This window comes from Hypanus sabinus, chromosome 31 (assembly GCF_030144855.1).
Source record: "Hypanus sabinus isolate sHypSab1 chromosome 31, sHypSab1.hap1, whole genome shotgun sequence".
Lineage (NCBI taxonomy): Eukaryota > Metazoa > Chordata > Chondrichthyes > Myliobatiformes > Dasyatidae > Hypanus > Hypanus sabinus.
This window is the reverse complement of record NC_082736.1, coordinates 23,998,746-24,019,646: the sequence shown is the minus strand read 5'-3', so window position 1 is coordinate 24,019,646 and position 20,901 is coordinate 23,998,746. Positions and strand designations below refer to the sequence as shown.

The 20,901-nt window shown below is 49.6% G+C and overlaps 1 protein-coding gene across 2 annotated transcripts in view; it reads left to right on the top strand.

Moving 5' to 3' along the window:
- The first annotated feature begins 2,677 nt into the window (after window positions 1-2,677).
- The window catches only part of LOC132383963 (heterogeneous nuclear ribonucleoprotein U-like protein 2), a 47,195-nt gene continuing 28,971 nt past the window's right edge, over window positions 2,678-20,901 (top strand). Inside the window, exon 1 of one of the 2 annotated variants that reach the window (XM_059955183.1) lies at window positions 2,678-3,406. In XM_059955183.1, the coding sequence (XP_059811166.1) occupies window positions 2,833-3,406 (574 nt within the window). In that variant the 5' untranslated portion in view covers window positions 2,678-2,832. The remainder of the gene's footprint in view (window positions 3,407-20,901) is intronic. The other variant, XM_059955182.1, reaches the window with a different exon arrangement.

The window sequence follows — 20,901 nt, the reverse complement described above, 5'->3', positions numbered from 1 at the left end:
GTGCAAACGTAAATATAAATAAATAGCAATAAATAATGAGAACACGCGATAGAGTCCTTAAAGTGAGATCCACTCAATTTAGGCCTCCAAATATTCAATATGGTTCAATGAGATCCTCTCTCATTCTTTGAAACTCCAGTGAGTGCAGGCCCAAAGCCACAGGTTGATTGGTCATTTATAGGTGCACCGTAGAAAGCATTCTTCTCGGGTGCATCACAACCTGGTATGGAAGTTGTCCTGTCCAAGACCGGACGAAGCTGCAAAAGATCGTGAACACAGCCCAGCCCATCACACAAACCAATCTTCCATCCTCGGACTCACTTTACACCGCACGCTGTCGGAGCAGTGCTGCCAGGATAATCAAGGACACGACCCACCCAGCCAACACACTTTTTGTCCCTCTTCCCTCCAGGAGAAGGTTCAGGAGCTTGAAGATTCATACGGCAAGATTTGGGAACAGCTTCTTTCCAACTGTGATAAGACTGCTGAACAGATCTGGGTTGTACCTTCCAAATATCCGGACCTGACTTGCACTACCTTACTTTCCCTTTTCTATTTTCTAATTATAATTTAATTTTTTTATTATATTTACTTCGATTTGTACGTCAGGAAGCGCGAAGCACAGAAACAACTATCACTGTGATGATTGTACGCTCTAGTATCAATTGTTTGGTGACAATACAGTAAGTAAGTAAAAATTAGGCTGTGATTAGGCCTGGATTCGATCGGTGGTTGCTTTCCACCCTGTATCTCAATAATTTATTCGCTTCCTCCTCCTTCCACTTCCACATCCAAGTTTTTTTTTAAAAATCACAAAGAGCAGGTGTCCCAGAATGGATTTAAAAGAAAACTAGAGAACGTCTGCAGATGCTGGAAATCAAAGTAACACGCACAAAATGCTGGAGGATTAACCCCCACCCCCTCCCCTACTATTCTTCAATGGTTTTCCCAAACTACATCATGTTTAAGCTTAGAAAAAAATCAGAAGCGTCACTTCTGACCATTCGGTTAAATTTGAAGAAACTTGGAGACCACTTATTCAACATTTTCATATGATGTAACTTGATCTTTCTGAATTCCTTTGTCAACCTTAAATATATGGATAGAGGAGTGGAACTAACGACATTAATGATCCTACCCAATGTAATATAATAGCTCAGCTTTCTTCAGTTTAGTTTTGTTTAGTTCAGTATACTTTTTTTTTGCCTTTTTTCCGTTTCGGTTTTTTTTCTATTGATATGTTTTCACGTTATCTTATCATGTTTAATTACAGTAAGAATTTGGGAGGCTTAGTAAACTTCTGTTCCTTCTAGTTTATATCTGCATATGCTATTGTCAATGCTGTAATCCCAATCTCTTTGCACTATTACTGTTGTTATGTATATGAATTTGAAAATTAATAAAGCGATTGAAAAAGAAAGAAAGAAACAAAAGTTCTGGAGGAACTCAGCAGCCCGGGGAGAACTTATAGAAATGAGTAAATATTCGACGTTTCAGGCCGTGGGCCTTCGTCAGGACTGGAGAAAAAGATGAGAAGTCAGTGTAAGAAGGGGAGGGGAGGGGAGGAAGAAGTACGAGGTGGTAGGTGAAACTGGGAGAGGGGGGTGAAGAAAGGAGCTGGGAGGTCCATGGGTGAAAGAGATACATTGCAGGAGAAGGGGGAATCTGACAGGAGAGGACAGAAGGCCATGGAAGGAAGGGCAGGGGGAAGGAGGAGCACCGGAGGGAGGTAGTAGGCAGGTGAGGAGATAAGGTGAGCGAGGGAAACGAGAATGGGGGGTGAATGTTGAGGGATGGAGGCAAATATCGGAAGTTTGGGAAACCGACGCTCATGCCATCTGGTTGGAGGTGACCCAGACGAGTGGTGGCCCCATCGCGGCAGTAGAGAAGGCCGTGAACTGACCTGTCGGAATGGGAATGGGAAGTGGAATTGAAATGGGTTGCCACTGGGAGATCCCGTTTTTTTTCGAGGTGATCCCAATCTACATTGGGTCTCTCCAATATACAGGAGCACGGGACACCGTAGGTGACGTCAACGGACTCACGGGTGAAGTGTCACCTCACCTGGAGGGCTGTTAGGGCCCTTGGATGGTAGTGAGGGAGGAGGTGTAGGGGCAGCTGTAGCACTTGTTCCGCTTGCTAGGATGAGTGCCAGGAGGGAGATGGACAAATGGACAAGGGAGTCACGTAGGGAAGGCACAATGTAGGGAGGGGGAAGGGACTGGTGCTATCCCAGGGGGACAATAACTATAGAGATTGGGCTACAGTTCTCCCTGCCCATTGGCCGAGAGGGAGAGGTGTCGCATACCATTGGCCAAACGGCAAGGACTAGTCTGAGACCATTGGCCGAGAGTGAGAATTAGATAGTGACGATTGGCCAAGTGAGGAGAAATAGTTGGGGCCGATTGGGCGAAAGGGGAGAAGCAGTCGGTGTCTTATTGGTCAAGAGAGCAGGTACGGAGGCAGCCAGTAGGCGAGGGAGAAAAGTGGCGCCCACGGTGCCCATTGGCCGAGCCGCAGAGGCGGGCAGGAGGGACGGATGGCATTAGCGGGGACTGAGAAAGGCGGGCGGGCCGCGTCGCAGGCGATTGGCGGAGCTGGACAGAGGCGGTGTGGAAGGGCGCAAAGCCCATTGGCGGAGGTCGGGGGAGTGACAGGCAGCGCAGCCAACGGCGGCGAGAGGAGGAAGAGGGCCCGGGGAGCGGAGCGGGAGCTGGCGGCGCCATTTTGTTTTTTTTGAAAGTTGGGCCGTTAGCGGCGGTTAGGATTTGAACCTTTTCCCTCTTCCCCCCCCACGGGCCGGGCGGCAGAGGCCGGCACTCGGAGGCGAGGATGAGCGGCCTGGACGTCAAGCGGTTGAAGGTGGCCGAGCTCCGGCAGGAGCTGCAGGAGCGCGGGCTCGACACCCGAGGCCTGAAGGCCGAGCTGGCGCAGCGGCTGCAGGAGGCCCTGGACGCCAAGATGCTGAACGACGAGGCGGGCGGCGACGAGCCCAGGCCCAGCAAGACCTACGGGCCGACCCCGACCGACGGCGACGAGGAAGCGGGCGACGACGACAAGCTGCTGCTGGAGGAGGACGAGGACGAGGAGGAGGAAGAGGAGGAGGAGGACGAGGAGGAGGAGGAGGAGGAGGAGGACGGGCCCGAGCCGGCGGCGGCCCCACAGCCCGGCAGTGAGCCGCGGCCTAGCGAGGAGGAGGAGGAGGAAGAGGGGGCAAGGGTCGGCGAGGAGGAGCAGGAGCAGCAGCCCGAGGCCCCGCGGCAGGAGGTAACGGAGGCCGAGGCGCACCAGCCGCTGAAGGCCGGCCCGGAAGAGGAGGCCATGGAGCAGGAGGCCGCGCCGGAGCAGCAGCAGCCCGAGGCCGAGCAGCAGAACGGAGACAAGCCGCATGCTGCGGCTCAAGCCGGTGAGTACAGCCGGGACTGGGAGCTCGGAGCGGGCACCGAGCCGGAGTGTGTAGTCTGAATACGAATCCCAGTCTGGATTCAGAGTGTGTACTCTGAAACTCGTGTCAGTGTGAATCCCAGTCTGGATTCAGAGTGTGTACTCTGAAACTCCTGTCAGCGTGAGTCCCAGTCCGGGTCCAGTCGAGTTCACTCTGAAACTCGTGTCAGCGTGAATCCCAGTCCGGGTCCAGTCGAGTTCACTCTGAAACTCGTGTCAGTGTGAATCCCAGTCCGGGTCCAGTCGAGTTCACTCTGAAACTCGTGTCAGCGTGAATCCCAGTCCGGGTCCAGTCGAGTTCACTCTGAAACTCCTGTCAGTGTGAGACCCAGTCTGGATTCAGAGTGTGTACTCTGAAACTCGTGTCACTGTGAATCCCAGTCCGGGTCCAGTCGAGTTCACTCTGAAACTCCTGTCAGTGTGAGTCCCAGTCCGGGTCCAGTCGAGTTCACTCTGAAACTCGTGTCAGTGTGAGTCCCACTCTGGATTCAGTAGTGTGTACTCTGAAACTTGTGTCAGTGTGAGTCCCAGTCTGGATTCAGTAGTGTGTACTCTGAAACTCGTGTCAGTGTGAATCCCAGTCCGGGTCCAGTTGAGTTCACTCTGAAACTCGTGTCAGTGTGAGTCCCAGTCCAGGTCCAGTCGAGTTCACTCTGAAACTCCTGTCAGTGTGAGTCCCAGTCCGGGTCCAGTCGAGTTCACTCTGAAACTTGTGTCAGTGTGAGTCCCAGTCCGGGTCCAGTCGAGTTCACTCTGAAACTCGCGTCAGTGTGAGACCCAGTCTGGATTCAGAGTGTGTACTCTGAAACTCGTGTCAGCGTGAATCCCAGTCCGGGTCCAGTCGAGTTCACTCTGAAACTCCTGTCAGTGTGAATCCCAGTCCGGGTCCAGTCGAGTTCACTCTGAAACTCGTGTCAGTGTGAGTCCCAGTCCGGGTCCAGTCGAGTTCACTCTGAAACTCGTGTCAGTGTGAATCCCAGTCCGGGTCCAGTCGAGTTCACTCTGAAACTCGTGTCAGTGTGAGTCCCAGTCCGGGTCCAGTCGAGTTCACTCTGAAACTCGTGTCACTGTGAATCCCAGTCCGGGTCCAGTTGAGTTCACTCTGAAACTCGTGTCAGTGTGAATCCCAGTCTGGATTCAGAGTGTGTACTCTGAAACTCGTGTCAGTGTGAATCCCAGTCCGGGTCCAGTTGAGTTCACTCTGAAACTCCTGTCACTGTGAGTCCCAGTCCGGGTCCAGTCGAGTTCACTCTGAAACTCCTGTCAGTGTGAGTCCCAGTCCGGGTCCAGTCGAGTTCACTCTGAAACTTGTGTCAGTGTGAGTCCCAGTCCAGGTCCAGTCGAGTTACTCTGAAACTTGTGTCAGTGTGAGTCCCAGTCCGGGTCCAGTCGAGTTCACTCTGAAACTTGTGTCAGTGTGAGTCCCAGTATGGATTCAGTAGTGTGTACTCAGAAACTCGTGTCAGTGTGAGTCCCAGTCTGGATTCAGTAGTGTGTACGCTGAAACTCGTGTCAGTGTGAATCCCAGTCCGGGTCCAGTCGAGTTCACTCTGAAACTTGTGTCAGTGTGAGTCCCAGTCTGGATTCAGTAGTGTGTACTCTGAAACTCGTGTCAGTGTGAGACCCAGTCTGGATTCAGTAGTGTGTACTCTGAAACTGGTGTCAGTGTGAGTCCCAGTCCGGGTCCAGTCGAGTTCACTCTGAAACTTGTGTCAGTGTGAGTCCCACTCTGGATTCAGTAGTGTGTACTCTGAAACTCGTGTCAGTGTGAGTCCCAGTCTGGATTCAGTAGTGTGTACTCTGAAACTGGTGTCAGTGTGAGTCCCAGTCCGGGTCCAGTCGAGTTCACTCTGAAACTCGTGTCAGTGTGAGTCCCAGTCTGGATTCAGTAGTGTGTACTCTGAAACTGGTGTCAGTGTGAGTCCAAGTCCGGGTCCAGTCGAGTTCACTCTGAAACTCGTGTAAGTGTGAGTCCCAGTCTGGATTCAGTAGTGTGTACTCTGAAACTCGTGTCAGTGTGAGTCCCAGTCTGGATTCAGTAGTGTGTACGCTGAAACTCGTGTCAGTGTGAGTCCCAGTCCGGGTCCAGTCGAGTTCACTCTGAAACTTGTGTCAGTGTGAGTCCCAGTCTGGATTCAGTAGTGTGTACTCTGAAACTCGTGTCAGTGTGAGTCCCAGTCTGGATTCAGTAGTGTGTACGCTGAAACTCGTGTCAGTGTGAATCCCAGTCCGGGTCCAGTCGAGTTCACTCTGAAACTTGTGTCAGTGTGAGTCCCAGTCTGGATTCAGTAGTGTGTACTCTGAAACTCGTGTCAGTGTGAGACCCAGTCTGGATTCAGTAGTGTGTACTCTGAAACTGGTGTCAGTGTGAGTCCCAGTCCGGGTCCAGTCGAGTTCACTCTGAAACTCGTGTCAGTGTGAGTCCCAGTCCAGGTCCAGTCGAGTTCACTCTGAAACTCGTGTCAGTGTGAATCCCAGTCCAGGTCCAGTCGAGTTCACTCTGAAACTTGTGTCAGTGTGAGTCCCAGTCCGGGTCCAGTCGAGTTCACTCTGAAACTTGTGTCAGTGTGAGTCCCAGTCTGGATTCAGTAGTGTGTACGCTGAAACTGGTGTCAGTGTGAGTCCCAGTCCGGGTCCAGTCGAGTTCACTCTGAAACTTGTGTCAGTGTGAGTCCCAGTCTGGATTCAGTAGTGTGTACTCTGAAACTCGTGTCAGTGTGAGTCCCAGTCTGGTTTCAGTAGTGTTTACGCTGAAACTCGTGTCAGTGTGAATCCCAGTCCGGGTCCAGTCGAGTTCACTCTGAAACTTGTGTCAGTGTGAGTCCCAGTCTGGATTCAGTAGTGTGTACTCTGAAACTCGTGTCAGTGTGAGACCCAGTCTGGATTCAGTAGTGTGTACTCTGAAACTGGTGTCAGTGTGAGTCCCAGTCCGGGTCCAGTCGAGTTCACTCTGAAACTCGTGTCAGTGTGAGTCCCAGTCTGGATTCAGTAGTGTGTACGCTGAAACTCCTGTCAGTGTGAATCCCAGTCCAGGTCCAGTCGAGTTCACTCTGAAACTCGTGTCAGTGTGAGTCCCAGTCCAGGTCCAGTCGAGTTCACTCTGAAACTCCTGTCAGTGTGAGTCCCAGTCCGGGTCCAGTCGAGTTCACTCTGAAACTCATGTCAGTGTGAATCCCTGTCCGGGTCCAGTCGAGTTCACTCTGAAACTCGTGTCAGTGTGAGTCCCAGTCCGGGTCCAGTCGAGTTCACTCTGAAACTCGTGTCACTGTGAATCCCAGTCCGGGTCCAGTCGAGTTCACTCTGAAACTCGTGTCACTGTGAATCCCAGTCCGGGTCCAGTCGAGTTCACTCTGAAACTCGTGTCACTGTGAATCCCAGTCCGGGTCCAGTCGAGTTCACTCTGAAACTCGTGTCAGTGTGAGTCCCAGTCCGGGTCCAGTCGAGTTCACTCTGAAACTCGTGTCACTGTGAGTCCCAGTCTGGATTCAGTAGTGTGTACTTTGAAACTCGTGTCACTGTGAATCCCAGTCCGGGTCCAGTCGAGTTCACTCTGAAACTCGTGTCACTGTGAATCCCAGTCCGGGTCCAGTCGAGTTCACTCTGAAACTCGTGTCAGTGTGAGACCCAGTCCGGGTCCAGTTGAGTTCACTCTGAAACTCGTGTCACTGTGAGTCCCAGTCCGGGTCCAGTAGTGTGTACTCTGAAACTCCTGTCAGTGTGAGTCCCAGTCCGGGTCCAGTCGAGTTCACTCTGAAACTCGTGTCAGTGTGAGTCCCAGTCCAGGTCCAGTCGAGTTCACTCTGAAACTCGTGTCAGTGTGAATCCCAGTCCGGGTCCAGTCGAGTTCACTCTGAAACTTGTGTCAGTGTGAGTCCCAGTCCGGGTCCAGTCGAGTTCACTCTGAAACTTGTGTCAGTGTGAGTCCCAGTCTGGATTCAGTAGTGTGTACTCTGAAACTCGTGTCAGTGTGAGTCCCAGTCTGGATTCAGTAGTGTGTACGCTGAAACTCGTGTCAGTGTGAATCCCAGTCCGGGTCCAGTCGAGTTCACTCTGAAACTTGTGTCAGTGTGAGTCCCAGTCTGGATTCAGTAGTGTGTACTCTGAAACTCGTGTCAGTGTGAGACCCAGTCTGGATTCAGTAGTGTGTACTCTGAAACTGGTGTCAGTGTGAGTCCCAGTCCGGGTCCAGTCGAGTTCACTCTGAAACTCGTGTCAGTGTGAGTCCCAGTCTGGATTCAGTAGTGTGTACTCTGAAACTCCTGTCAGTGTGAGTCCCAGTCCGGGTCCAGTCGAGTTCACTCTGAAACTCGTGTCAGTGTGAGTCCCAGTCTGGATTCAGTAGTGTGTACTCTGAAACTCCTGTCAGTGTGAGTCCCAGTCCGGGTCCAGTCGAGTTCACTCTGAAACTCGTGTCAGTGTGAGTCCCAGTCTGGATTCAGTAGTGTGTACTCTGAAACTCCTGTCAGTGTGAGTCCCAGTCCAGGTCCAGTCGAGTTCGCTCTGAAACTCGTGTCAGTGTGAGTCCCAGTCCGGGTCCAGTCGAGTTCACTCTGAAACTCCTGTCAGGGTGAATCCCAGTCCGGGTCCAGTTGAGTTCACTCTGAAACTCGTGTCACTGTGAATCCCAGTCCGGGTCCAGTCGAGTTCACTCTGAAACTCCTGTCAGTGTGAATCCCAGTCCGGGTCCAGTCGAGTTCACTCTGAAACTCGTGTCAGGGTGAATCCCAGTCCGGGTCCAGTCGAGTTCACTCTGAAACTCGTGTCACTGTGAATCCCAGTCCGGGTCCAGTCGAGTTCACTCTGAAACTCCTGTCAGTGTGAATCCCAGTCCGGGTCCAGTCGAGTTCACTCTGAAACTCGTGTCAGTGTGAATCCCAGTCCGGGTCCAGTCGAGTTCGCTCTGAAACTCCTGTCAGTGTGAATCCCAGTCCGGGTCCAGTCGAGTTCACTCTGAAACTCGTGTCACTGTGAATCCCAGTCCGGGTCCAGTTGAGTTCACTCTGAAACTCCTGTCAGTGTGAATCCCAGTCCGGGTCCAGTTGAGTTCACTCTGAAACTCCTGTCAGTGTGAATCCCAGTCCGGGTCCAGTCGAGTTCACTCTGAAACCCGTGTCAGTGTGAATCCCAGTCTGGATTCAGTAGTGTGTACGCTGAAACTCGTGTCAGTGTGAATCCCAGTCAGGGTCCAGTCGAGTTCACTCTGAAACTCGTGTCAGTGTGAGTCCCAGTCCGGGTCCAGTCGAGTTTGCTCTGAAACTCCTGTCACTGTGAATCCCAGTCCGGGTCCAGTCGAGTTCACTCTGAAACTCGTGTCAGTGTGAATCCCAGTCCGGGTCCAGTCGAGTTCACTCTGAAACTTGTGTCATTGTGAGTCCCAGTCCGGGTCCAGTCGAGTTCACTCTGAAACTCCTGTCACTGTGAATCCCAGTCCGGGTCCAGTCGAGTTCACTCTGAAACTCGTGTCACTGTGAATCCCAGTCCGGGTCCAGTCGAGTTCACTCTGAAACTCGTGTCACTGTGAATCCCAGTCCGGGTCCAGTCGAGTTCACTCTGAAACTCCTGTCAGCGTGAGTCCCAGTCCGGGTCCAGTTGAGTTCACTCTGAAACTCCTGTCACTGTGAGTCCCAGTCCGGGTCCAGTCGAGTTCACTCTGAAACTCCTGTCAGTGTGAGTCCCAGTCCGGGTCCAGTCGAGTTCACTCTGAAACTCATGTCACTGTGAATCCCAGTCCGGGTCCAGTCGAGTTCACTCTGAAACTCGTGTCACTGTGAATCCCAGTCCGGGTCCGGTCGAGTTCACTCTGAAACTCCTGTCAGCGTGAATCCCAGTCCGGGTCCAGTCGAATTCACTCTGAAACTTGTGTCAGTGTGAATCCCAGTCCGGGTCCAGTCGAGTTCACTCTGAAACTCGTGTCAGTGTGAGTCCCAGTCCAGGTCCAGTCGAGTTCACTCTGAAACTCGTGTCAGTGTGAGTCCCAGTCTGGATTCAGTAGTGTGTACTCTGAAACTCATGTCACTGTGAATCCCAGTCCGGGTCCAGTCAGGTTCACTCTGAAACTCGTGTCAGTGTGAATCCCAGTCCGGTTCCAGTCGAGTTCACTTTGAAACTCCTGTCAGTGTGATTCCCAGTCCGGGTCCAGTCGAGTTCACTCTGAAACTCGTGTCAGTGTGAGTCCCAGTCCGGTTCCAGTCGAGTTCACTTTGAAACTCCTGTCAGTGTGATTCCCAGTCCGGGTCCAGTCGAGTTCACTCTGAAATTCGTGTCAGTGTGAGTCCCAGTCCAGGTCCAGTCGAGTTCACTCTGAAACTCGTGTCAGTGTGAGTCCCAGTCCGGGTCCAGTCGAGTTCACTCTGAAACTCGTGTCAGTGTGAGTCCCAGTCCGGTTCCAGTCGAGTTCACTTTGAAACTCCTGTCAGTGTGATTCCCAGTCCGGGTCCAGTCGAGTTCACTCTGAAATTCGTGTCAGTGTGAGTCCCAGTCCAGGTCCAGTCGAGTTCACTCTGAAACTCGTGTCAGTGTGAGTCCCAGTCCGGGTCCAGTCGAGTTCACTCTGAAACTCGTGTCACTGTGAGTCCCAGTCCGGGTCCAGTCGAGTTCACTCTGAAACTCGTGTCAGTGTGAGTCCCTGTCTGGATTCAGTAGTGTGTACTCCGAAACTTGTGTCAGTGTGAATCCCAGTCCGAGTCCAGTCGAGTTCACTCTGAAACTCCTGTCAGTGTGAGTCCCAGTCCGGTTCCAGTCGAGTTCACTCTGAAACTCCTGTCTGTGATTCCCAGTCCGGGTCCAGTCGAGTTCACTCTGAAACTCGTGTCAGTGTGAATCCCAGTCCGGGTCCAGTTGAATTCACTCTGAAACTCGTGTCAGTGTGAGTCCCTGTCTGGATTCAGTAGTGTGTACTCTGAAACTCATGTCACTGTGAATCCCAGTCCGGGTCCAGTCGAGTTCACTCTGAAACTCGTCTCACTGTGAATCCCAGTCCGGGTCCAGTAGAGTTCACTCTGAAACTCGTGTCAGTGTGAGTCCCAGTCTGGATTCAGTAGTGTGTACTCTGAAACTCATGTCACTGTGAATCCCAGTCCGGCTCCAGTCGAACTCACTCTGAAACTCGTGTCAGTGTGAATCCCGGTCCGGGTCCAGTCGAGTTCACTCTGAAACTTGTGTCAATGTGAGTCCCAGTCCGGTTCCAGTCGAGTTCACTTTGAAACTCCTGTCAGTGTGATTCCCAGTCCGGGTCCAGTCGAATTCACTCTGAAACTGCTGTCATTGTGAGTCCCAGTCCGGGTCCAGTCGAGTTCACTCTGAAACTCGTGTCAGTGTGAGTCCCAGTCCAGGTCCAGTCGAGTTCACTCTGAAACTCGTGTCAGTGTGAGTCCCAGTCCGGGTCCAGTCGAGTTCACTCTGAAACTCGTGTCACTGTGAATCCCAGTCCGGGTCCAGTCGAGTTCACTCTGAAACTCGTGTCAGTGTGAGTCCCTGTCTGGATTCAGTAGTGTGTACTCTGAAACTTGTGTCAGTGTGAGTCCCAGTCCAGGTCCAGTCGAGTTCACTCTGAAACTCGTGTCAGTGTGAGTCCCAGTCCAGGTCCAGTCGAGTTCACTCTGAAACTCGTGTCACTGTGAATCCCAGTCCGGGTCCAGTCGAGTTCACTCTGAAACTTGTGTCAGTGTGAATCCCAGTCCGAGTCCAGTCGAGTTCACTCTGAAACTCCTGTCAGTGTGAGTCCCAGTCCGGTTCCAGTCGAGTTCACTCTGAAACTCCTGTCTGTGATTCCCAGTCCGGGTCCAGTCGAGTTCACTCTGAAACTCGTGTCAGTGTGAATCCCAGTCCGGGTCCAGTCGAGTTCACTCTGAAACTCGTGTCAGTGTGAGTCCCAGTCCAGGTCCAGTCGAGTTCACTCTGAAACTGGTGTCAGTGTGAATCCCAGTCCAGGTCCAGTCGAATTCACTCTGAAACTCGTGTCAGTGTGAGTCCCTGTCTGGATTCAGTAGTGTGTACTCTGAAACTCATGTCACTGTGAATCCCAGTCCGGGTCCAGTCGAGTTCACTCTGAAACTCGTCTCACTGTGAATCCCAGTCCGGGTCCAGTCGAGTTCACTCTGAAACTCGTGTCAGTGTGAGTCCCAGTCTGGATTCAGTAGTGTGTACTCTGAAACTCATGTCACTGTGAATCCCAGTCCGGCTCCAGTCGAACTCACTCTGAAACTCGTGTCAGTGTGAATCCCGGTCCGGGTCCAGTCGAGTTCACTCTGAAACTCGTGTCAGTGTGAATCCCAGTCCGGGTCCAGTCGAATTCACTCTGAAACTCCTGTCAGTGTGAGTCCCAGTCCGGGTCCAGTCGAGTTCACTCTGAAACTCCTGTCAGGGTGAATCCCAGTCCGGGTCCAGTTGAGTTCACTCTGAAACTTGTGTCAATGTGAGTCCCAGTCCGGGTCCAGTCGAGTTCACTCTGAAACTCCTGTCAGTGTGAGTCCCAGTCCGGGTCCAGTCGAGTTCACTCTGAAACTGCTGTCATTGTGTGTCCCAGTCCGGGTCCAGTCGAGTTCACTCTGAAACTCGTGTCAGTGTGAATCCCAGTCCGGGTCCAGTTGAGTTCACTCAGAAACTCGTGTCACAGTGAGTCCCAGTCCAGGTCCAGTTGAGTTCACTCTGAAACTCGTGTCAGTGTGAGTCCCAGTCTGGATTCAGTAGTGTGTACTCTGAAACTCCTGTCAGTGTGAGTCCCTGTCTGGATTCAGTAGTGTGTACTCTGAAACTCCTGTCAGTGTGAGTCCCAGTCTGGATTCAGTAGTGTGTACTCTGAAACTCCTGTCAGTGTGAGTCCCTGTCTGAATTCAGTAGTGTGTACTCTGAAACTCGTGTCACTGTGAATCCCAGTCCGGGTCCAGTCGAGTTCACTCTGAAACTCGTGTCACTGTAAATCCCAGGCTGGATTCAGTTGAGTTTCCTCTGAAGCTCATGTCAGCTTGAATCCCAGTCCGTGTCCAGTCGTGTGTGCTCTGAAACTCGTGTCACAGTGAGTCCCAGTCCAGGTCCAGTAGTGTTTCCATTGTAACCTGTGTCACTGCGAGTCCCAGTCTGGATTCAGAAGTGTTTATACTGTAACTCGTGTCAGTGTTAGTCCCAGTCTGGATTCAGTAATGTGTACACTATAACTTGAATCACTGTGAGTCTGAGTCTGAATTCAGTGGTGTTTACACTGTAATTAGTGTCACTGAGTTCCAGTCTGGGCTCAGTAGTGTTCACACTGTAACCTGTATCACTGTGAGTCCCAATCTGGGTTCAGTAATGTTTACTCTTAAACTCGTCAGTCTGGATTCAGTAGTGTAACTCGTATCACTGTGCATCCCAGTCTCGATTCAGTAGGGTTCCTTCCAACCTGATGGTATGAATATCGATTTCTCCTTGCGGTAACCAAATGCCCGAACCCCAATTCCATTCCCCACTCCGACCTCCTTTCACTTGCTTATTACTTTCCACTTCCTTTTCTCCCATGGTCTGCTTTTCTCTCCTGTCAGATTCCTTCCTCTTTCCAACCTACCTATCACTGTAACCTGTGTCACTGTGAGTCCCAATCTGGGTTCAGTAATGTTAAATTCGTCAGTCTGGATTCAGTTGTGTAACTCGTATCACTGTGAGTCCCAGTCTCAATTCAGTAGTGTTCACACTGTAACTTGTGTTACTGTAAGTCCCAGTCTGGGTTCATTGTGTTTACACTGAAAATCGTGTGTCTGTGAATCCCAGTCTGGGTTCATTGTGTTCACACTGAAACTCGTGTGTCTGTGAATCCCAGTCTGGGTTCAGTGTGCTCACACTGAAACTCGTGTGTCTGTGAATCCCAGTCTGGGTTCAGTGTGCTCACACTGAAACTCGTGTGTCTGTGAATCCCAGTCTGGGTTCAGTGTGCTCACACTGAAACTCGTGTGTCTGTGAATCCCAGTCTGGGTTCATTGTGTTCACACTGAAACTCGTGTGTCTGTGAATCCCAGTCTGGGTTCAGTGTGCTCACACTGAAACTCGTGTGTCTGTGAATCCCAGTCTGGGTTCATTGTGTTCACACTGAAACTCGTGTTTCTGTGAATCCCAGTCTGGGTTCAGTGTGCTCACACTGAAACTCGTGTGTCTGTGAATCCCAGTCTGGGTTCAGTGTGCTCACACTGAAACTCGTGTGTCTGTGAATCCCAGTCTGGGTTCAGTGTGCTCACACTGAAACTCGTGTGTCTTTGAATCCCAGTCTGGGTTCAGTGTGCTCACACTGAAACTCGTGTTTCTGTGAATCCCAGTCTGGGTTCAGTGTGCTCACACTGAAACTCGTGTGTCTGTGAATCCCAGTCTGGGTTCAGTGTGCTCACACTGAAACTCGTGTGTCTGTGAATCCCAGTCTGGGTTCAGTGTGCTCACACTGAAACTCGTGTGTCTTTGAATCTTAGTCTGGGTTCAGTGTGTTCACACTGAAACTCGTGTGTCTGTGAATCCCAGTCTGGGTTCAGTGTGCTCACACTGAAACTCGTGTGTCTTTGAATCCCAGTCTGGGTTCAGTGTGCTCACACTGAAACTCGTGTGTCTGTGAATCCCAGTCTGGGTTCAGTGTGCTCACACTGAAACTCGTGTGTCTGTGAATCCCAGTCTGGGTTCATTGTGTTCACACTGAAACTCGTGTGTCTGTGAATCCCAGTCTGGGTTCATTGTGTTCACACTGAAACTCGTGTTTCTGTGAATCCCAGTCTGGGTTCAGTGTGCTCACACTGAAACTCGTGTTTCTGTGAATCCCAGTCTGGGTTCAGTGTGCTCACACTGAAACTCGTGTGTCTTTGAATCCCAGTCTGGGTTCAGTGTGCTCACACTGAAACTCGTGTTTCTGTGAATCCCAGTCTGGGTTCAGTGTGCTCACACTGAAACTCGTGTTTCTGTGAATCCCAGTCTGGGTTCAGTGTGCTCACACTGAAACTCGTGTTTCTGTGAATCCCAGTCTGGGTTCAGTAGTATTTACACAGCGACTCTTATCTCTCTGAGTCCCAGCTTGAATTCAGTAGTGTTCACACTATAAGTTGTGTCACTGAGAGTTGCAGTTTTAGTTTACTATTCCTTCTATTTAGCCTAGTTAGTAACATCATCTTGGATTCTGGGAATGTTTTTACCTTGTAACCAGTGTTGTGAAGTTTGGTTATGGTAATTCCCATGTCATGCCTGCTGTAATCAGCATGGTTGTTACTTTGGGTGTACTTAATATGGTTGGTGTCAGAACAACGAAGTGTGAAACACGTCCTCAGAGTCGTCGTGTGTTTGGGTGTCAAGCTGCTGCATGTCTGTAATCAGTGCACGTCCACAGAATGTGGGTAAAGTTCACACCGTATTGGTGCCGTTGAGAAATTCCAGGTGCATGTAGAGTACAATTAATTTCATTTCAATTTTGCAGCATGGTAGAACTGTTAATGTGGACTTCAGGAAAGTTTTGGACATGTTTACAATGTAACTGTTGTCATAATGAACGGCTGGTGCCTCTGACTGCTGTCATAGTGAATTTCAGAATGTGTCAAAGTGTAAACACTGTCTTAATGAGTGCCTTTGTGTTTTTGCAGCTTGGCTATGTTACACCGCCCATGTGCTCTCCCCTCTGGTCAACTTGTGTTTGTACACGTAACTGGTGTTATGAAGTTTGAATGGAGATGTTGATTTGGAAACACACTGGGGCTATATTTACACTCTAGCCACTATCCCAGTGTATTCAGGCTGTTTACGCTGTCGTGACCCATATCGTGTTTTCACCCTCTGCTCTACAATTTTTAGTATCCTATTCTTTATCTCCCTGATGTATTTATTTCACGCTTCCCAAAAGCAAGTGGCGGGCGGGGGGAAGAGTTTGTTATTTGGCCCATTGAGTGGATGCTGACTCCAGGCAATCCTCTCTCCCACGTTACGGTAACCTGTTCTCCACCTCATCCCCATCAACACACCTCACGCGCACACATACAAAAGGTGAACCGGAGAAGTGACAGGGAGAGTGTGTCAACTCCACCCACGGAGGCATTCCCATGGAGTTTGTGTTGCTGGAGTTGAGGTCTCAGAATGACTTGCTTTGTGTGCCTTTCTCAAACTCACTTCAGTTTTGCCAGATCAGTTGCTTTTGTGATTGAGAACCAGTTCATTAAGGGTTTCTTGGACCCCAGAACTAGTCACTTTCAGTAACCCTGCCAAGTTTGGGGAATCATCAGCTTGCTGCGTAATAGAACAAATGGACTGGGCATCAGGGCTCTGCAGAGAATATTCCGATCACTAAAATTGCTGCTGGTCATTAACCTTTCACTGATTTGTACTTACAGGCGTGGGGGATAGGTGAGCCTTTCAGCCCATTGAGTTTATGCTAATTACCACATTCACCTTTTTTTAATTCTCCCAGCATTATCAAATTTACTTACTGTGGCCAAATAAACCTACCAGCCTGTATGTCCTTGGTATGTGGCAGGAACCCCACAGTCCCTGGAGGAAGCCCAGACAGGATCTTGAGCCCTGCAGTGCTTGTTAGAATTTTGACTGCTTACTCCGCCCTGGGCTACTGTTTGTAAGATTAACTTTACTTGTCACCTAGAATGTAGAAGAGTACAGTACAGGAACAGACCCTTTGGCCCACAGTGTTATGCCGAACCAGCAAAAAAGTAATTTTTAAAAAAAAAAGCACACCTACCCATTGTCCATATCAGCCCATCTTCTTTATATTCAAACGTTTCTTAAAATCCTGTAATGCATTTACCTCTACCTACATACCGGGCAGCGCATTCCAGGCATCCTCCACTCTCTGAGTAAAAAAACTTGCCCCTTACCCCCTTGAACCTCCCCCCCCCCCCCCCTCACCTTCAATGCGTTGCCCTCTGGTATTAGACATTCTCCCTCTGGGAGAAACGATGCCTCTCATAATCCTGTAAATCTCTATCAGATCTTTCCTCAGCCTCCAGTGCTCCAGAGAAAACAACTCAAGTTTATCCAGCCTCTCGTGGTAGCACACACTCTCTAAACCGGACAGTTTCCTTGTAAACCTCTTCTGCACCCCCTCCAAAGCCGCAACATTCTCCCTATAGTGGGTGACCAGAACTGTACACAATACTGTGGATGTGGCCTACCGCAGAGTTGTATAAAGTTGCAACATAGTCTCTTGACTTTTGAATTTGATGCTGCGACTAATAAAAGTAAGCATTCCATAAGCCTTCTTAACCAGCCCATCATCCTGTGCAGCCACTTTCAAGGAGCTGTAAACTTGGATCCCAAGATCTCTCTGCTCAGCAACACCTGTACATCGAAACACACAATGAAATGCGTCGCCTGCATTAAGTACAAACACAAACAAGGGTCGCCTTGCTTCCAGCATCAACGTACCACGTCCAGCACTTGCTAAAACTGACGCTGCTGTTCATTTCATGACAGGGTTAATAAAGATGTATTATCATTGTCCCCCAGAGCTGCTGAATACTTCTAATTTCCCGTCCATCTGCTTTTCCATTTCTCACACTTCTGCCTTCACTTCCTCTGATACTCGGATTGAATGCTTTGCAGAACTTCTTTTCAGAAGTGGGGTGAATATCGGCGCTGATGTTACCAAAGAGTGGGGTTTATCTTCTTTAAATGTAGATAAATCACCAGTCCTGGCTAAAGTCGTTGGCTCTGTGTGACTGAGCTGCTAGTTTTTAATCAATTTGCCAATTCCCTTTTGATCTTTTACAATTATAATCAATCAAGTGGTTAAAAAAAATCCACTTGCATGTTGCCCTTCAGAGTTCATTTATTATCAGAGTATTTTGTCACGTACTCTGTGACCGGGTTAAAGAAGTGGGAAACACTTTGGAGTTTGGTATTGCCAATAACTAATAGTGTTTATTAGTAACTACGCAATACAGTACTATAAATGCAAATATATCAAACAGGTTAGCAATGATATAGAAATAGGAGCAAGACTAGGCTCTTTCAAACCTAGGGGTAAATGGATAGAGTCTTACGATGATGAAGAGAGTTCAGTTCAGTTCGAGGTAGTTGAGTAATGTTGGAGAGAGTGAGAGGTGAGCTGATGCCGTTGATCTTCCCGTTGTCTTCCGAAATCCTGTTGTAGTCACCGACTGTGACCATAACACATACGACCGTTCTTCAGTGGTGGAGTTATCACCCAGGCAAGGATGGACCCACAAATAATTCCCCACCGGTCGCACCTTTTCACACTGTGAGCTGCTGATCGGTTTCCCCGATTCGATCCTCCAAAAACCCCACCTTCTTGTGGGTGCAGCGAAGCTCGTTTAATGTCTGAAACTGCGTGTCTCATGGTGTCTCTCTCTGTGCAACAGCAGACCTGGTTTTTATCTCCACATGTTGGACACCAGCTGTCCATCAACCTGCTCTGTCCTCCTCTCTTTGCAGGAACTTTAACAAGCAGGGAAGTGTCCCTGCGGAAAGGTAAACAACTTTCAGAGAAACCATAACACCAATCTTTTGAGCAATTCCTGTCTCTCTTTCTCTCATTGTGCGATGCCTCCCTCTATCTCTCTCTCTCTTAATAGCAGCACAGTTCATAGGGTCAATTCTGGACCCCGTTCCCAATTAGGGTTACCTGTGACAATGTAAACTCTGAAATTCTTCTCCAGATAGCTACAAAACCAAGAAAGAAAAGAATGGCAGGATCACCCTTCAGATCCCCCTCCCGGCACATTCTCCAGGCAGAGCAGCAGTCAATACACTCTCCCCTCTCTGGCAGCAGAACGGTCCCAGCAGCAATCAACCTCCTTTTTCCTCTCTTTGACCCTTCTTTAACAGACTCGCATTTGCTGCCTTTGATTAACCTGCTTGGCTTGCAAACTGCTGATTTCTGCTATGCATCCAATTTCTCTTCCCCCCCCCCGTATGAAAACCATGCTGGCCAGTTTATAGTCATTGACCTGCCAGCAAATCATCACCTTCTAGCCATCTGTGGCCAAGAACTTTTGGTAATTGATCCAATCTCGAGCTATTATTTCCTCCCTTAGACTTGGGCCGAGAGCTGGGCCTGGTGATTTTCCTGCGCTTAACAATGTTAGTCTCACTAATTGGTTCTCTTTTTATTCCAAGCTGGGTCTGGAAGACCTGAGTTATATGGAAAGATTAAATAGGTTAGTACTTTATTCCTTGGAATGTAGAAGATTGAGGGGAGATTTGATAGAGGTATACAAGATTATGAGAGGTATAGATAGGGTAAATGCAAGCAGGCTTTTTCCACTGAAGTTGGGTGGGACTACAACCAGAGGTTATAGGTTAAGGATGAAAGGTGAAAAGTTTAAGGGGGCACGAGGGGAAACTTCTTCACTCGGAGGGTGGTGAGAGTGTGGAATGAGCTGCCAGCACAAGTGGTGCATGCCAGTCTGATTTCAATGTTTAAGACAAGTTTGGATAGGGACATGGATGATAGGGGTATGATCAATGGGGGTTGGCGGTTTAGTTTGGTATGGACTAGATGGGCTGAAAGGCCTGTTTCTGCGCTATACTTTTCTCCTATGTATTACCATAAGTTCTGGGAAGATAGATTCATTGTTGTCATTCGCAACATGATGTTTTCCACTTTTTCGCTTGGACATCGCTAGTAGGAATGTGGGAAATGGGACAGGTGAGGTTGAGAGTCCTGTCAGCTATGTTGTACAGGAGGGCAGAAGTATTCAGCAGGAGAACATTTGAGACTGCAGTGATCCCTTTCCTGTTTTAATCTTTCTTCATAATACCCCCTTTGCATTCCTAATTTCACTCTGTACAATTTGTGTGTGCAGAGCTGGGCTTCCCTTTTCCTACACAGGACATTCTGAAGAACAACCCTTCATGCTGATGAAGGGCCATGGGATCTTGGTCTGAAATGTTGACTGTTTATTTCTCTCCATGGATGCTGCCTGAGTTCTGGGATTTCGGGTGTCTTAGTTTGCTGGCATATTCTTCAATGTCAATGAGTGCCTACTAACCTCCCCTTTTTTATTGGGGAGGGACTGAAGCATTTCAATGTCTTGTTCTAATGCCTCTCGTTGCTCTGCTCCCTTTGTGCTCTTCCTAAACCAAATCTGGGCTCGTTAAAACTTAGTAGTCTCAAATGTTCTCCTGCTGAATACTTCTGCCATCCTGTACAACATAGCTGACAGGACTCTCAATCTCATCTGTCCCATTTCCCACAATCCTCCCATTGAGGGCAAAGATAGGTTACCTACACTCTGTGCTCATCTTCCATATGGCCAATCTCCATGTTCAACAGGTCATCTTTCCATTGATAACATCTCCAACATGATACCGCTACCACACGTTCCCTCCTGCCTTTGTTCTCTCTCTGACACCTCATTGGCTGCCGTGCACTCCCCTTCCTCTTAGCACCTTCCCACACAACCACAGGAGCTGCAGCATTTTATGTTTTAACCGATTCTCTTCCCTCCTGCCTGCAGTGCAGGTAAAAGTAATGAGCAACTTGTATTGTTCCCAATTTAGTATCCTGCATTTGGTGCTCATGATGCAGTGGCCTATTTGTTGGGGAATTCCTCCGTTTGCAGGACAATCCTGAGCTTCGGATAATTTCTACTATTTTTCCATTCTGAATGCGCTGGAGGCCGAGGAAGATGCTTCGATAACTGTATGTGCATGGGAGGGAGGAAAGGGACTTGTTTCTCTGTTGTTTCATCACTTCTGTTTGGTGGTGTTCTGCCAAGTGTTGAGGCTCTGCTGGCCCCGGAATGTGTAGTGACACTTGCCAGAAGCCCCCAGCACATCCTTGGCTTGTGTTATTTGTTAATGCAAATGACACATTTCACAGTATGTGTCGTAACCCCCGATTCTGAATCTCATTGACTCCGACCACACCCTTCCCCACCCCCAATCTATAGCCATCCGCTCAGCTCTTCAACATGCTCAGGCAAGCTAAAGGTGGGGGCTCACCTCCTGACTGGACTGATTTGAATCTGGCCATTTCAGATAATTGCTCTTTCCAAATGAAAGCTCAGTTCTTGTCTCCGCGGACGCTGCATGACATTGGGGTATTTCCATAACAACAATGAACTATATTTTACCCAGTGCCAACTTTTATTTTCTCTCGCCTCCAACAACTCGTACACCTCCTGTCAGATCAGCAAGCCTTCACCCTCCCTTGGCTGGTTCGTTACTCTCGGTCACCGACATCCCCATTGTTTCCTCTGTTCCTCCATCTTCTCGGCGACTTAAACCTGCTGGAATTCCTAGTTGTGATTGAAAAGTGTTTGACCTGAAAAATCAACTCACTCTTTTTCCTCGGGTCTCCAGTATTTTGTTTCATACTTCCAACATCTTCAGGTTTTCCTTGTTTCTCATTTTCCCTGACATTCAGTGAGGCCCTAGTCAGCACGAGGTCGTCATTAACTCTCGCTGACAAATAACAGCAGATGAAAAGGCTGAGTGTCCTGCAGCAAGTGTCTTCGATAATACCCACTTAACAGGCATCCCATTCTAAAA